This window comes from Parus major, chromosome 13 (genome assembly GCF_001522545.3).
Source record: "Parus major isolate Abel chromosome 13, Parus_major1.1, whole genome shotgun sequence".
Classification (NCBI taxonomy): Eukaryota; Metazoa; Chordata; class Aves; order Passeriformes; family Paridae; genus Parus; species Parus major.
In genome coordinates, this window is record NC_031782.1 from 6,706,053 (window position 1) to 6,723,384 (window position 17,332).

Here is a 17,332-nt window from a genome sequence, read left to right on the forward strand (position 1 = left end):
CCTCTCTTATGGTTATCAAGCATCTAGAAAACCTCAGTATCTGCCTTTCCAGACAGGGCAGGCTTTCAGGCAGGAGAAGGGAGATGCTAGGAAAACCCAGGCATATGGTAAGCAGAGCCACTGCAGAACATTCAGATAAAGCCTGTTCCTGCTGAACTGGGCTGCAATGTGAGATTGTCCCTGGAGAGCTTGAAAGAGCTGATGTAAGTGTTGGGGATGTTTGGAGACAGGGTGATCAGACCACAGATTTATCCATCAAGCTCATTTCTCATGTTAAGAGCTTGGTGAAATTGCCAGGAACAAAATATTTGTGCTTGCCTGGAAAAATGGGTTCTTCTGTATATTACCTGCAGTTCAGTTCTTAAATGAACTCTCCATGAATGTGTCTCCTTCACATGTGACTGGTTAGGTGTGGATTTTATTACAACTACAGATAGCACTGTAGCCACAGAATGCCTCATCAGGGTGGGATGAGCTATGTACAGCCCACATCTCATAAAGCTTAGCATGTATTAATGAAGAAGATGCTAAATTATTCCCATCTGACCCATTAAGGCAGTCTTAAGGAAATTTGTGATGTTGTCAGAGAGGGGAGTTAGTGCATGAATAACAAGCTCATTTGCAGCTGGACCAGCCCAGTAAATCAGTTCTTGGCTGCCATCTGAGCTTGAAGGGGACTTCATAGTCTCTCACCTCTGGCAGTTGTGCAGCTCCTCCTTCTCACACGTCCAGGGTTAGGGAGGGTATGAGGAACACGTTCACACTGGGAAAAAAATCTGTGGTTTCAGAAGTCAGCAATCCTGTGGCAGTAAAAAAAACAAAAAACAAACCAGTAAATAAGGTAAGAACTCTCTGGGAAATCCATGTGTTCCTAAGAGCTGACCAATACAGTTTCTTGAGTGTGGGTTGTTTCACCTACACTGTAGAAAAAGTGCTTCACACAGAGGAGAGACCTTTGCAGCATGACTATCACTGAAGCAGCAGCTTTACAGACCAAAAGTTAAAGATTTATGCACTTAACAGTGGGAGAACTGGGTTGGATTGGGTCGGGCCCAACATGATTTGAACAATAGATCCCCAAGTGAGGATCATTTCCAAATTCATCTTTGACTTGTCCTTTTAGATGGTTCTCTTCAGGGGTTTGGTATCAGAAGGAAAGAATCTCAGGTTGGACAAAGGGATGTCCTCATGCTACACGCTCTTGAAATCAATGGTTTAGCTGAAACACAGGTGAATAAAACTAAATGTAGGCCACTGGGATCATTTGGTCTGATTCCAGTGTACCAGAAGCTGTAAAATCTCCCCTAGCAGGGGAGCATTACTCTGAGGAAGCCCAGTGTCTCCCATATGGAGAACAAAGACCCCCTTATAAATCCCCCTTCACCCAGGGGACAATTACCATAACTAAGGCCAGTCATGACCATGTGCTGGATGGACATTTACAGAGGAGAGATGCTGACAACACCATGCTTTTGAGACACTAGGAGCCAGTCTCTATTCAGAGCATCCCGTGAGACATACAGCCCTGTGGAAAAGGGCAGGCAGGGCCTGATGGTACAGAATAAATCATCTGTCACTGAGGCCACCAAGCAGCCTCACAATTCTTTTTCTCTTCCAATTTTGTCTTCATCCCATTTAGTCAGCCTGGGTCACTGCTGATTCTACACTGGCTGTGCAAAGAGTTTAGTGTAACATCCCTGGCCTTGCTAAGTCATTTCATAATGATTATTTTTGGGTGGTTTTGCTCTTCCTGTCAATATTTGTGCTTGCAGCCGTTGGGAGGCAGTGGGGTGGCAGCCCTGGAAAGCTCAGCTCATGTGTTTATCTGCCGGGATGGCTGCAGGATGACATCTGCATACCCTGTGCTGTGGATCACTTCCCCGCCCGGGAAGGTCGCGCTGCACCAGGCCAGCACAGCCCCAGCAGCCCCATGCCGGCCCTGCGAGGGGACACAGCCACAGCTGGCCAGGCGCCGAGCCCAGGACACAACGCACTGGTTCACAAAGGGCCAGGCTCAGGCAGAGACCGTGAGGGCTCCAGGAAAGGGGAGGTCATTTCCCGCACTGCCCAAATGTCACACAATGCCGCTGCACCCGTACGGGGCTTGGTGCGGAGGAGCCGGCTGCCTTTGCATTCCCAGGCTCCAGGTGTCTCCTCTGTCAGATGTGGCAGATGGGGCTGAACAGCTCTACACTGCTCCCTCTGTGAAACTTGTGCTGTGTTAAGGAAATTCAGAAAGCCTCCTTTTCTAGTGGTTGTTGCCTTTTCCCAGTTTTTTTCCTTTTTTAGTAGTTGTTCTCCTTGTATCTTTTCTACAGATTTTGAACAGCCATTTATCAACAAGCCAGAGACACTTCTCATCAGCAAGAAGGAGAACATTTGGGTACCATGCCTTGTGTCCATCCCAGATCTTAACGTCACACTGACCTCGGTGAGAGCTCAGCTGTTGGGAGACTCTGGACCGAGATGTGTTGCATTTGTTCTGCATTTGTAATTGCCTGAGTGGAAGCATGACAGGCACTGCCAGGAAAGGAAAATGCATGGGATACATTTTCCATGGAAAGTACAAGCCACTGGCTTCCTCATTTTATTTGCTGGTTGGACCTGTGTTGTCCAGTTCCCTTGGGCAGACCCCACGGGTTTCCTGCCAACCTTGCTTCTCTTCCCTGGAGCTCCATGAAACAAAACAAGACTTTGATTTAAACCCATTTCCCCACAGCATCCCCTGTTTCCCTTGTCTCTGTGATCTACACCCCTCTAGGTGGTCGGCATCCCCACAAGGGAGGAGGCTGCAGCCCTGGGGCTCATGACTAAAAATAGTTCTCTTATCAGTTTGCTTTTGCTTTTGCCTTTCCCCCCCCCTTTTTTTTTTCTTTTTTTTTTACAATGAAAATACATCCTTCCAGGATGAGTGTTACTATTGTACAAAAGCCTCCAGGGACACTCTAGGGGCCAGGGGCCTTTCCCTTGCCCGGGAAGGACACTACCCAAGGTCAGCACTCATCCCGGTGGGGCTGATGTTTGGGACATCAGCATCAGTTTCCTTAGCTATCTCTAGAAATTTCCATTCCTGGAAGTCTCTGGCCCACTCTGCAGATGGGGAGGATCATGGTGCAGGATGCAGCTACTTGGGGTAGAGGGGAGGCCACAATTCCTAGATGACAAACCCTCAGGGTAGAGGACAGGAGCACAGCATGATATTGCATCATTTCTTCCCACCAAAGGGATGTGTTAGCCAGCATAAAGCCTGGGAGGGGTGGAGTGGGAATGTTGTTACCCTCTGATTTCAGTTGGCAAAATGTTGATTTTTCCAGCAAAATTTCTTCATCCACCCTGACGGGAAAAGCACTTTCTGGGACAACAAGAAAGGAATGCAAGTACCCACACACTTGATCAGGGATTTACTGTATGTTCACTGTGAGACTGTAATCGACAAGAAGGTCTTCAAATCCAATTTCTTCATCATCCATATAGCAGGTGAATATTTGGGAAGGTTTAGGGGAGAAATTTGGGTGGCTCTGAAGTCCATCAGTGTGGCTAATGGGATCATTACGGTCCTCTCTAGCTACATAGACTCTGCATGGTGCTTATATATCTTCTACTGTGTGTTGGACAGAAATACACCATGCAGCAGGAGGTTATTCCCAAACCTCCTGTAACTGCACAGTCTGAATCAAAGAATTACTTGATCAGAAATGGTTTTTTATTCCCTCTTCTGCATCAGGGAGTGAGCTGTATGACATCCAGCTGTATCCCAAGAAAGCCATGGAGCTGCTAGTGGGAGAGAAGCTTGTCTTGAACTGCACAGTGTGGGCTGAGTTCAACTCTGGCGTCCGTTTCCAGTGGACTTACCCTGGCAAACAGGTACCAGCAAACAGAGCAGCTCCCATGCACTGAACTGTTTCCCTCTGAACTGCCCCTTCCTGACCTTTCATTGTTCCTCTTCACATCATTGGCAGGGCTGTGCTTCATAATCCTAACCATGCTGGACATCTCGGTCATGTTTTCCCATTTTTTTTCTTCTGCAGCAGAAGGAAGACCCCTCTTCCTGGCAGAAAGCTCTCTCCTTGTTGAGGTGTTACTGCTCTGGGGTTCTTGGGAAAATACTGGCTTCACTTTGACCAAATCCAGAGCAAATGTGGTTGATTTAAAAGGAGCTACTCTAATCAGAGAGCCCTTGTTGCCAAAAGCCTGTGAGGTCATCCCCACTGGGTTTTTCCCCTCTTGTATCCTGTGTCTTTTTTGAATGGTGAGATAGGGGAGTCTCTTGAGAACATCACTCAGTTCATGGGGCTCCTTGCCTGGTTCCTGGGCTACAAGAGCAAAACATGGTAAGATCTGACCCCAGTCTCAGGCAGTCAGTACACAGAACATGTGTCCTTCCATCCCTGAGGATGGCAGTCAGTTGTGCAGAAACCTGTCCTGGTAGAGGCAAGCACTGAGCATCAGGAATCACAACTGTGAAGAGCCCATCCACACAGCCCCATCCCATTGCTGTCTTTCATCCCCTTCTCTCTGTCATCTCCCACAGACGCAGCGAGCAGTGATTGAGCCTGAGCGCCGGTCCCTGCAGACACACACGGAGCTCTCCAGCATCCTGACCCTCCACAACGTCAGCCAGCAGGACCTGGGGAAGTACACATGCACTGCCACCAATGGTGCCCAGATGCTGGAGGAGAGCACCGATGTCATTGTGCACGGTACAGCACCTGCCAGAGCCCAGCTGCAGCAGAGCCAGCCCCAGACTGCTTGGGCAGAGCAGCTCCTGAACCTCCATCCACTCTACTTTACTGAAACCCAGCTCTCAGCCCTCCTGCACCCCAGCACCATGCTGGGAGCAGAGTCCCATTCAGCAAGGTCCCAGAAGGGAGGGAGAGGGAGATGCCAACACTTTTGGCCCAAATGCAGTGGAATGGCAGGACACACATATCTTGCAGCCCTGTGGCAAAAGCAGTGACCCTGTGGCATCACTGGCCTGAGAGGCACCAGCTGTGGGTGCACAAGGCACCATCTGCTTTGGGTGGCTGTTTATTGGCAGCAGAAAGTCACAGGGCAGCCCAGCCTTCCTGCATCCCCAATGGTTCCTGAGAGGGAGACAAAGGCAGCTCTTCAGCTGCCAGGATCTCAGCTGCACTGTCATGACACCCCACCTGTCCTTGGTCCTTGCTGTTGGACCCTGTGGAGAGCAGCAGAGCTTTGTGACACCCTGTCTCTTTGACTTCTCCTCCATGGTCCCTTCTTCCCTTGCAGAAAAGCCCTTCATCACTGTGGAGTGGAGGAAGGGCCCAGTGATAGAAGCCACTGCAGGAGACGAAGCCGTGAAGCTGCCAGTGAAAGTCGTGGCTTACCCCCCACCAGACTTCCAGTGGTAACTTACCTTTCTTAGCTTGAGCCACCTTCTCCTCTCCTCCTTTACTCTGCCAAATAGTGAAGCCTAGCCTGGCTTCCTTGCTAGGTCACTCTGTCACCAAGATTGTCACAAATGTCACTTTTTTCAACCCATGGGGGTAATTTTCCCATGTCCTGGCTCTCAGCTGCACAGCCTGGCTTGGCAGCTCTGCACTGTCTGAAGGAGCCAAGTGGAGCTCCCACAGGAGTTGTCCCTCTCGTCCCTCTGCTCTGGTGTTCCCAGAGGAACAAGGTGGCAGGATGGATTGTGCACCTAATCATGCTGCACTTCCATCAGAGCTGACTGGACATGGGAGCTTCGCACCTGCTCACTGCTCAGAGCAGAGCTACAACACCCCCAAACCCCACACACATCCATATGACACAATATGCAGACCCATAACTTGGGTCCAGGGAAGGCCCAGGGGTCTCTCCAGAGAGGTCCTCAGTGCTAGCAAGGGGCACCCTGACTGCACTCTTGTGAGGACCAGCAAACCCTTTGCCCAGCTGCCAGTGGGACACTTCCTCCCCATGGCTGCATTTTCTCTCTGCCTCCCCGCAGGTACAAGGATGGAAAGCTAATTCCCAAGCAATCTCAATCTTCAATGCAGATCAAGGATGTGTCGGAGCAGCACGCTGGGACATACACGCTGGTTCTGCGGAACAGGCTGGCGGGGCTGGAGAAGCACATCAGCCTCCAGTTGGTCGTCAATGGTAAGGGCAGGCTGGGGCTGGAGTGGGGGGAGAGTGCTGAGGCCATGGGCACAGCCTTTGGGATGCTCCAGGACCAAGTCCCCATTGCTGTCCTACGGCAATTGGTACCTACATCATCTCTTCCTCCCCCATGGCACGATTTTGTTCCTCCCTTACTTTGGGCAGGATATGTCATTGCTTGGGCCACTTCCTGATTGCAGTTGGAGATGCTGCTGAGGATGACCCTGACTGATGCGGACTTGGGAGCAGGGCAGCTGCCACACAGATGAAGTCTTGATCTGGAGTAGTTCCTCTGGGTGGGAAGCCCCTGTGGGACTTTCTCACAGCAGAAACTGGTCCCAGTCATGCAGAAAACAGATGGCAGCTAAAAAAGTACTGGAAGGGCACTGCTGCCTGGAGATGTGTCTCCAGCAGGATCTGTGGCCCTGTAATTTGAGCCCTGCAGCATCCAGACAGTTCTACTCACTGGAGAAAGGAGAAAGAATGTCACTTGAATCTGCCTGAGGGAGCCAGAGAGCTGTAGTGCCCTGGCTGCTATAAGGGGGCCTGGGGAGAGATGTGCCAGGCCTGGAGGTGCAGTGGCTGAGCCTGCAGCTGCTGCTTACAATGTTACTCTGATCCTTGCAGTTCCTCCACGCATCCATGAGAAAGAAGCCTCTTCCCCAAGCATCTACTCCAAGAGGAGCCCCCAGGCCCTCACCTGCACTGTCTATGGCATCCCAGCACCAGAGGTGATCCAGTGGCAGTGGAGGCCATGGATGCCCTGTCGGATGTTCTCCCGACGCAGCCTGTAAGTGCCATTTCTTCCAACACCTGTGTCTTGTCAGGCCATCATTGTGGTGTTATGAGCTTCTTGTGATCATGGCTGTGCCCCCAACCATGTCCTGCTTTTGCTCTCCACCCAAAACACGGCACCTTGTGGGAAGGCAGAGTGGAGATACTTGTTGTCCGTGTGGGAGTTTTGCCCAGGTCTGGTCCCAGACATCAACAGCTTCCACAGCATCCTCTGCATCCTCAGCCACCTGCATGTGTCAGTGGATGTCCATGGCCCAGCCACAGCTCACAGCACCTGCAACGAAACCACTGATCACTGTGCTGCTAATGGGGAAACTGAGGCAGATTTCAGGAGAAATTATCACAGCCCCTTGGAAAAACCCCAAGACAGCAGCTGGGGCTCACACCATTCCTGCCCTGAGGTCCCCATGGCTTTTCTGTCTTTTATCTTCTGGGAATTAAAGTGCTCATAGGCAGCTGCTGTTTGTGGGGAAGAATTGCTGAACCCTGGGGAAGTGCCAGATCTCTACCAGCTGCTGGGATGACTTGCCAGCAGGGCACTAGGTAGGCAGGAAGGGTGCAGACCCACTGCCCATGCCCTGGGAAGCTGAGGCAGCATCAGGCAGGTCTGCAGTAGCATTTTTTAATGACAGCCTCACTGGAAGAAGGAAAAGGGATGCTCTGGGGTTGTAGCCAGAGCAGTCAGGGTGGAGGACATCAGGGTGCTTGGAGGAAGTCAGGTCCTACAGCCCTGTGCAGGCTTTTGCCAAGCCAGGGACGCCAGAGAGCTTTCTATTGCATGCAAGTGCACTGTGGCCCTGTCAGGAAGTGGAGGGGCCCATGAATTATGAGCACTGTCTCTCAAGGCCACCATATTTCTGCCTAGCACAGCTCCAGAGGATGCAGGAGGCTTCTTTCTAGCTTCCTGTTGTTTACACAGCTCACCAGTGTGTTTGCCCCGCCAAGTGCTCTGCCCTACACTGCCAGCACACACCTTTGCTACAGCTCCTGGGCCCTCAGCTCCCCTCTCCTTCCCTGTTACCTGAAGCCTCTCCCTTCTATCCCAAGCCATGTTTTTGGACAGACCCTCCCATCTTCCACCCCGACCCATATTTCAAAAGCATCTTGCAGGCTGCAGCATCCCAGGTCCCTAACAGATTTGGACACTTCTCCCCACCAGCCTGTCTCAGTCTGAAGAGGTACCATCATTCCACTGTGAGACACCAGCAGCACCTCTACCTGGGAGATTTCTCTCCTGGCCTTTGCTGAATCAAGGGCAGCAGGAGCACCCCTGGGTGCTGCACGCTTGTGTGTTGCACCATCTGCTCTCCAGGCCAGCACCAGCCAGTCAGTGACACCCCTGACTCTCGGACCCAGCAGGGCTTTAAGGCCTTGCGGCTGAGCAAAATGAGCTTTCCTAGGCACATGTGAATCGACTTCACCCCTGCCTTTCTCCACCCTTAGCAAGGAAAGATGAATCCCCAGGCCTGTGGGTGAAGACATTGCTCAAGACACCTGTATCTGTTCCCTGCCTCAATTTTCACATCTACAAATTTTCGCCTCACTGGTGGTTGCAAGGCATCCTTATAAAGCACATCAAAATTGTGTAACTGAAAGACCCAGGAAATTTTGCAGAGTTATTGCACCGGGCCATCAGTTCTCTGACACAAAGCTGTTTTTGCTGCCTTTTTCCCAGCTGATTTTCTTTCTGTCTCTTCCCTCTTTTTCCTGCTTGTCCCTGGCTGCTGGATTAGCAATAGCAGGCACCGAGCAGCAAGGCGCCATCAGCGGGACCGGATGCCCGAGTGCAAGGACTGGAAAGATGTGTCAAGGCAGGATGCTGTGAACCCCATCGAGAGCATTGACACCTGGGTGGAGTTTGTGGAGGGGCGGAACAAGGTGAGGCTGTATCCCAAACCTGTCCTGGGACAGGGATCTGGAGATGGGCACAGGACTCCTTTGCAATCTCCAGGAAAAGTGGCCTGGAAAGGGGCCTGGCAGAGACAGATTTGGGAAGGGCTTCACACCTCTGCTTCTAAAGTAAATCATCAGTGGCAGTTCCTGGCCCTGGGGCTCCGCAGTACCAGGCAGCCCCAGGGCGAGGGAGAGCTGTCATCTTTGAGAAATTACCCTGTGTCCAGAGAGGCTCCCACCGGAGCTGGTTGCACAGGAGGGATTTCATGGATTGTAATTGAACACAAGGCATCCAGCTAGGGAAGACATGTAGGACAGTTGCTCTGGGGGCTTCCATGGCCATTTCTGAGCATTTTGCATGAATTCTGAGAACCAAATCCTGCAGAGCATCCTGGGCAGGAGAGTAGGAGTCACAAACTGACCAGGAAATCTCTGGCCTTGGGAAGGCACATGTGTCTGGTGAGGCATTTCATCCAGCTGTCCTCATCCTGGCGGGGTGAGGGTGGTTTTGAGAAGCTGGCATCCATTCCAGAGCATCACTCTGCAGCTTTGTGAGTGGGAGCAATGTGTGCTCCACAAAGCCACTTCTCCATCACAGCATTTCCTCTCTGGAAGGAACATCTCTCCCTCATTTCAGTGTGTGACCTGCTTGCAGCCTGTTTCTTTCTGTCTCCCGGGCAGCCATGAGTGTCAGGTCTGCACCATGACGAGGTTCCTGTCCCCACTGGTGTCGGGCACCAGCCGCTCACAGAGGGATGCAGAACAAACAAATGGGCCCCTGTTTCCGAAAGTCACTTCCTGTTTTCCTACACACCTCTAAAGGCACTTCCCGTCCCCTGGCCTGGCCGGGAGTTCATCACTCCACCAAAAGGGTGGCAAGGACAGATGACTCTCCTACCAGAGCAGCTGAAGGGAGAGTGAGGGACTGATGTTCCCCAGGGATGCAAGCAGGAGTGGTGGGAGCTCCTGGGTGAGAAACCCTTGTGTCCCACTATAGATGTGACACTTGTATTGGTTCTTTTTGATCTCTCCCTCTTTTCCCCATTTTATTTCTCCTATTCCTCAGTCCTTCTCATTACAACTGTTTGGTTGTAATTGTCCTGGAGCTTCAACTTAGGTTGTGCATCCCCACAGATGTGCAAGAGCATTGGGAGAAAAGAGTTCTTCCATTTACAGGGGGATGCTACATCCTAAAATATGCTTTCTCTCTCTTGTTGTCCTTTCTACCTGTCTTCTCTTACCATCCTCCTGGTTTTTATTCCATCTGTAATGTCCAGAATGAGCCACAGGATGTGCCATGCACTGCAGGCAGCAGGATGATGTCAGATCAAGAAACCCCAACTCAAACATAACACTGCAGATTAGAAGGAAAATCCCCAAGAAACAGGAAAGGCTGCACACAAAAGTGCCAGTAATAGGGTCACTCTGGTTGTATGAATAACCCCAAGAAACGGAAAAGGCAATGCACAAAAGTACCAGTAATAAAGTCACTTCAGCTGTGTTGAGTATTCACTGAATGAATGCCTGTTCCTTCTGGTTAACACAACCTCAATACATTGCCCCTCAGAACGGAAATGCTTCCCAAAGTCTGTGGGATGTAAAGGCAAAGAAATTCCCCTGTAGGAACATGTTCATTTTGCAATTTAAACAGCATCTCATTAGAGGGGTTTCTGCATGTATTTAACTTGTCATTTAAACTGGAGCCTCAAACTGTCTCCTCTAAGGGGAGTGCTTGTAACACATTTGGTAACTCACACATGTGCTGTGTGAGCCAGGAGGAGGAGGATAGCAGCCTTATTCCCCAGCTGCTTTTCCTGGTTTATTTGGAGGCAGCATCCTCTGGGTCCATGCTCCCAGGATGGCAGCCTGGCTGTTTGCCCAGTCTTAATCATGTCTTGCTAGAGGGAGAGATGAGGAAGCTTTTAGGACAATATCTATGTACACTTGGAATTCAAAGAAAGATGACAGCTATTCCTGAAGGGATGAGAGCTGGGATGTTTTCACAGGTTTGATTTCTCCTTATGAGTAAAAGGAGTGCTTGCAGCTCTGTAAGTACCCATAAATTCCACTGAACCCTGTGGGACACTAAGTAGTCACTTAACTGCAAAGGGCTCAGGGAATCAAAGCCCTGGTGTCCTTTCCCTTTCTTCCCAGTGTTATAAATAAAGCTTGTCAGGAGCTTAACCATCCCCTCAGCCCTGCATCATGTTACTGTCCCCCTTGCTGAGTACTGTCCCCATTGTGACCTGAGGTGCTTAACAAGAAGTTTGCTCCCATGGAGAGGCATTTATGCTGACTGGACTCCATATAAAGATCCAGAGATTTGGAATAAAATCATGTTGTTGTTGGTAGAGACAATGGATAAAGCTTGAAATGCACAAAGAGCTGTAGAATAGGGGTCTGTTTTTGCATAACCCTTTCCCAGGGTTATCCAACAACAGCTGTTGGGGGCTTTGCCACCTGCCAGAGAGCAGCAGTGATCCTACTTCGTTTCCCTGATGCTCTTCCTAACTCCTCCTTATGTTCTCTTCCCCCATCAGACAGTCAGCAAACTGGCCATCCAGGAGGCCAATGTCTCAGCCATGTACAAATGTATTGCCTCTAATAAAGTGGGCCGAGATGAGCGGCTGATCTACTTCTATGTGACCAGTGAGTACTGTAAAACCCCTCCCACCTGCACCAGCCAAACTCTCTGCTTCAAAATGTCAGGTCCTGCCATTCACAGTTAGGATCTTCAACAATAATTGGAAAGTCAGCAGGAAAGCCGGGCTACCCCAGAGCTCTGCTGGGTAGCAAATGTCTGAAGCCCTGGCAGCTGATAGCACAGGCAGAGTTTGTCAGGCAGACCTGGGAATGAGCCAGCACTGCCTGTTCCTAGGTCCTGAAGCAGCCCTGGCAGGTCCTGGGCAGGTCTTGGGCTGGGGACATCCCGCTGGCACAGGCAGCTCCGTGGGCTGGGGATGTGTCTGGTCCAAGAGCATCCTCTAGTGGCACCGCCCGACCCTATCCCAGGCCAGGTCCCGCTGGCCCCAGCCCCCGGCAGTGATCCCACGGGATTTTGGTGATGGGAGGAAGTTGATTTTGTAGGAACCAGAGCCCAGTGGTGTGGGCTGGAGTCATGGCCCATAAGGGGCTGTATGAGCCTCCTGCCAGTGGTACCCCGTCCTGACGGGAGCTTGTCCCTGTCTGCTGAGACAGGGAGCCCAGCAAGGGAACAGCAAAAGCTTATCCTATGGAATGAGAATTCCATAATAAAATTCCCAGCCCAGAAGGCTGGGCTCATGGCCCTTGTGGTAGTACCTGTGCTGTCAGAGCCACCAGCTGTTGTGAAACTAGATTAACGTCTTCAGTCACTGCTTCAGTAATGCTCTCTGTATCACTGCCTGCCCATGTGAAGGTGAGCATGTGTGCAAACCAGAATGCTGCAGCTGAGCTGGGAGCAGTAACAGCCTAATTCAGACCTCACTGGCTTGTTTCATTTGTGATCCCATCTTAATTTAATCATGGGATTTGAGCATATCCCATAGCACTTGCTGGATTTAAGCTGTGGTTGCCAGCAGTTTGCATGTCACAGTTCTGGTTTACAGTGCTTTCCTTTACCCTGGCTGAGGACAGGCACATCTCCGAGAGCTGAGCCCAAGGAGACAATTTCATTGTGTCTGGAAGCTCAGCCATGAAAACTCATTCACATGTTCATTTCCTTCCTGAAAGCCATTCCAGATGGGTTTGAGATTGAGTCCCAGCCCTCGGAAGACCCCATAGAGGGGCAGAACCTACAGCTGAGCTGCAATGCAGACAACTACACCTATGAGAACCTGCAGTGGTATCGGCTGAACCTCTCCAAGCTCCACGATGAAGAGGGCAACCCCCTCGTGCTGGACTGTAAGAACGTCCACCACTATGCCACCAAGATGCAGGGGGAGCTGCGCTTCCAGCCCGACTCCAACGATGCGACCTTGCTGCTCACCATCCCAAACATCTCCCTGGATGAGGAAGGAGATTATGTGTGTGAGGTGCAGAACAGGAAGACTCGGGAGAAACACTGCCATAAGAAATACATCTCTGTGCAGGGTGAGGGTCCACAGGGCTGGCGGGAGTGACAGAGGAGAGCTGGTGCTCTTGCTGCCATCAGCTTCCCAGTCCATCCCCAGGGGAAGCCACACAAGCAAGTTAAACTCAAGGTGGCAAAGGCAGGGCACCTGGGTTCTCAAGACACCCTTCAGCAGGGGTCAGACACCCAAAGCCCCCCAGGAACACAGATATTCTTTTGATCAATCAGTTTCCCGTTTTCCCCTCCTCCTCTTTGTGCTGCTCCTCCAGCCCTGGAGATCCCCCGCCTCAAGCAGAACCTGACAGACATTTGGGTGAACGTCAGCGACTCCATAGAGATGCGCTGTAAGGTGGATGGCAACCATGTTCCTGAAATCAGCTGGTACAAAGACGAGAAACTGGTGGAAGAAGTGTCAGGTACAGTGGGCTGGGGGTAGATCACAGGCAGGGCAGTATGTCCAGCAGCAGGAGAGCTGAATACTGCTGGGTTCTGGGAGCTGCTGTGCCCTAATAAAGGCACCCATTCTCTGAATCAGCCAGATCCTGGTTTTAATCACATTCTGTCCTAATTTGATGCAGTCTCACTGGCCAAGTCTGTGCCCTAGGGCCTGGCTCAACACTGTCTGTGCTTGTGCACATTCAGCTGGAGAGCAGGGAGAGAGAAATCATTCATGTTCTTACTCTCAGCCCAGTGCTTGGCATCTGATTATGCAGGGACTGACCCAGATCTCATGGAAGGAACGTGCAAAGGATCCAGGCAGATTGCAGAGGAGAAAGGAACAGGTTCTGAAGCTGGAGCAGAACTTGACACACCAGCTGGATTGTCTGGGCACTGTCCCTATTCAGCACATTCAGTGAGGGATTTTTACCCTCCGTACACTGCCAGATTATTTCTGGGGCCATCAAGAAAAGAGTCTCTACCAGCTGGTGCGATATCATTCTTCCATCTAAAATGAATCAGCCAAAAAATACGAGCCTTATTTTGAGCCTGAGTTCAGTGTACTAATCTTCCCTCCCTGTGAGTGACCACAACATCCCTCTGTGCCTTACAGGGATTGACCTGGCAGACTTCAACCAGAGGCTGAGCATTCAGAGGGTGAGGGAGGAGGATGCTGGGCTCTACCTGTGCAGCGTCTGCAATGCAAAGGGCTGTGTGAACTCCTCAGCCAGCGTCTCCGTGGAAGGTACCAGCAGCCACAACACCCCTGGGGATGTGAAGGGATGGAATAGGAGTTATGGCCAAGCTCCCAGGCATCTTCCCTGTGACAGTGGGAGGCAGTGAAAGCTCCTTGGCCTTGCTGGTGGCATGGTGGTCTCACAGGAGGATCTGTAGTCTAGAGCATGTTTAGTTCAGGCAAACATGTCTCCAATCACCCCATATCCTGATGCAGGCCATAAGGAATGGCTGAGTTGGAGCATGGAATGGGAATCTCTGAAACTTTGATTTCCCTCCCTTCCCACAGGTTCTGATGACAGGACCAATGTGGAGATTGTCATCCTGATTGGGACTGGAGTTATTGCTGTTTTCTTCTGGATCTTACTTATTCTCATCTTCTGCAACATCAAAAGGGTATGTGACGGTCACTGCCTCAGGCAGGGGGGTGGCATATCAGGGCTTGGGGCAACACCAGTGCTGTGATGTGGGGCTGCATGACAACTCCTGCTAAAGGGAGGTCATTGAGTGATGCTTCCAGTGCTCTCACTGCCAAGGACAGGGTGCTAAGGGCTGTGGTAAAGGTGGTGATGGGGAATGGCCTTTGCTTGAGGGGGTAGCAAGTCAAGGCAGGCAAAGAATCCAAATCCCATCTGGAAGTTAGCTCCCCGGGCAGGGAGGGCACCTCCTGACCCTTTATGTTGGCTGGTTCCTGCAGCCGGCCCACGCAGACATCAAAACAGGCTACCTCTCCATCATCATGGACCCTGGCGAGGTGCCCTTGGAGGAGCAGTGCGAGTACCTGCCCTATGACTCCAGCAAGTGGGAGTTCCCACGAGACCGCCTGCGCTTAGGTGAGCCAGACCCCCTGCCTCCCTTCTGCAGCCAGGGCTTCCCACCAGCCCTACAAACGCACTCTTCAGGTGTCTTAACACACCTCTGTGTATTTAATGCTTTCTCTCTGCCTCAGGCTTCCCATCCTCTTCCCCAGGCTGTGCCTAAAGCCCAGCTGTGCCTGGGAAATCTTTTAAGGTCTGACTGTAGACAGGCCTGAGCCAACTGTAAGCCCAGACTTCCTTAGTGTATCTATACAGGTATTACTGAAAACAGAAGACCCCTGGGCATGGTTTAAAACACATCCCCATATTTTCCAAGTGGGAGTCTGGACAGAACAGCCCAGTTCACAGCAGGTATCCCATGTTCAGGATTGCATCCATTATTGTTCTCACGTTAAGACACCTACCTGCAGCCTCTTTCCTCTGTCTGGCAGAGCTTAAAGGGCAGCAGACTACCTTTGAGGCACAGAGCAGTGACATTAATCCTGGCTGCTGTGCTGCAACGGGTCATTTACCTTTCCCACACACAACAACTTGTTGCTCAAGGGCAACAAGCAGCCCTCACTTCTTCATGGCCATTTCCTTCCTCTGCTTTGTCCATGCCAGCTCTGTCTCAGTTCCTCCCATCGTCCTTTCTCTTATTCTCACCAACACAGCAAGCAGCCACCTGAAAGGGCACATGTTCCACTCCTTCCTTTTCCTTTATGATGTTTTTTCTTTCTTCTTCCCATGATTTCCTGTTGGGATTTTTGTTTTGCTTCATTCTATTCTGCCTTTTCTGCACCTGCCTTTCTTCACACTTACTCTTCTTGTCCATAGGTAAAGTCCTGGGTCATGGTGCCTTTGGGAAGGTGGTGGAAGCCTCAGCATTTGGGATCAATAAAAGTAACAGCTGTGAGACTGTAGCCGTCAAAATGCTGAAAGGTATGTGAACAGTGAAACAAAACATGAAATGTGTGTAGACAGCAATGAATGAGGCACATTTCAAGGAACATTCACCCGGTAAATGCCCGTCTTTTCAATGGCTTCTTGGCCTACAATGGCTTCTTAGCCTCAACACAGTTGATCCTCTTTGGCTCTATTCAGCTGCACTGGGAAGCTGAAGTGGCAGAACAGACAGCAAAGACTTGGGGAACTCAGCTTTCAAGGAAATTTAGCTGTCTGCAAAGGCAAAGAATGCATTCTGTCTCAAAGGATGAACAAGAATCCAAATCCCCTCTTTGGCAGGTCACTGAAAAAAGTGTGGCTCCCAATTGCCTTCTTCCAAATGTGCCTGTATTTTGTGTTTATGGGCCAGATCCAGAGCTGGGTAAGGAAGCAGGTTGCAGCTCTTATCCATCTCTGAGGGCTAAATTGGCTTTGCACCAAAAGCCTGGTCTATCCAGAGTTTGATTCTGAACTTTTATAGCCATGCTTTCAGAAAGAGATTCAAAACATTATTCTGTAATTTGGCACCAAACAAAACACTGAGGCAGTCTCTGGCCAGAAGTAGCCTGTACATGGAAATTGTGTCATGGCTCATCTGAACAGTATTTACTGTTGTAAGTGTACAGGTCATCTGCACAGCAGAGGGGAGCTTGATGTGCAAGGTTGCTTTACAGTTCTTTGAGGCAAGGCTCTCACTTGGACATCAGCTGCAGCTCAAGAGAGTGCTTCTGTCTCTCAGGCTAAATTTTCAAACTCTCAAGTAAATCAAAATGCATATGGGGAGGCTGAGAAGTATGAAAAAGGCACAGAAACCAGAGAACACACCCTGAGGGTAAAACAAAGGGTCAAGAATTGATGTGAATTGGACACTTGAGAGAAGATGTGGTACAGAGAGATGGCAGGAGCATGACACTATGTTTTCTATTGAAGAGGAATCATCAAAAGGTATCTGAATTTGAGTTGAGACAGCTCCTATCTTCAATTGTGATAAAAAGAATCAGATGTCTTTTGTTCCTAATTTTCTTTCAAATTGTTTCATGGCTCGTTATCTCTGTTTGGAGGCCAAAAGGGCAGAGATTCAAACGGGTGCATCCCAGTGAAAGTCTCAAGTGATGTTTTCCACTGCACAACTACCATAAAGAAAAATCTCTCGGGCACAGGTTGTGTTGTCCTTTGTTCTGGGTCCCTGCACTTACAGAGAGCACCCTACGTGTTACAGCAGGGATCCTGGGATCTCCAGCCAAGGCTCAACATTTCATGTGGGAACATGCAATAACAAAATGTACAAGGCTTTGAGGTCACAGCAAGACTCACATTAACACACTGCTAGAGAAGGGTGGTGAGGAGGAATGAAAAGCTGTGAGGAGGTGTCATGACATGGTTCATGTGTTTCCAGAGGGAGCCACTGCAAGTGAGCACAAGGCACTGATGTCAGAGCTGAAGATCCTCATTCACATTGGGAATCACCTCAACGTGGTGAATTTGCTGGGTGCCTGTACCAAACCAAATGGTAAATATCTCAGGGTAGCAGGCTGTTCCTGCTCCTAAAAATCAGAGCTTGTCCCCTGTGTCTTTT

General features: G+C 50.5%; 1 protein-coding gene across 3 annotated transcripts in view; it reads left to right on the plus strand.

The window, feature by feature from the left end:
• The window catches only part of FLT4 (fms related receptor tyrosine kinase 4), a 57,588-nt gene that overhangs the window by 28,983 nt on the left and 11,273 nt on the right, over window positions 1-17,332 (plus strand). For all 3 annotated transcript variants that reach the window (XM_015641990.1, XM_015641991.1, XM_015641992.1), the window contains exons 4-19: window positions 2,319-2,431; window positions 3,315-3,477; window positions 3,725-3,864; window positions 4,532-4,700; window positions 5,251-5,368; window positions 5,951-6,102; window positions 6,730-6,892; window positions 8,631-8,775; window positions 11,331-11,439; window positions 12,502-12,861; window positions 13,111-13,257; window positions 13,893-14,024; window positions 14,304-14,410; window positions 14,712-14,847; window positions 15,649-15,753; window positions 17,153-17,266. In XM_015641990.1, the coding sequence (XP_015497476.1) occupies window positions 2,319-2,431; window positions 3,315-3,477; window positions 3,725-3,864; window positions 4,532-4,700; window positions 5,251-5,368; window positions 5,951-6,102; window positions 6,730-6,892; window positions 8,631-8,775; window positions 11,331-11,439; window positions 12,502-12,861; window positions 13,111-13,257; window positions 13,893-14,024; window positions 14,304-14,410; window positions 14,712-14,847; window positions 15,649-15,753; window positions 17,153-17,266 (2,373 nt within the window). The remainder of the gene's footprint in view (window positions 1-2,318; window positions 2,432-3,314; window positions 3,478-3,724; window positions 3,865-4,531; window positions 4,701-5,250; window positions 5,369-5,950; window positions 6,103-6,729; window positions 6,893-8,630; window positions 8,776-11,330; window positions 11,440-12,501; window positions 12,862-13,110; window positions 13,258-13,892; window positions 14,025-14,303; window positions 14,411-14,711; window positions 14,848-15,648; window positions 15,754-17,152; window positions 17,267-17,332) is intronic.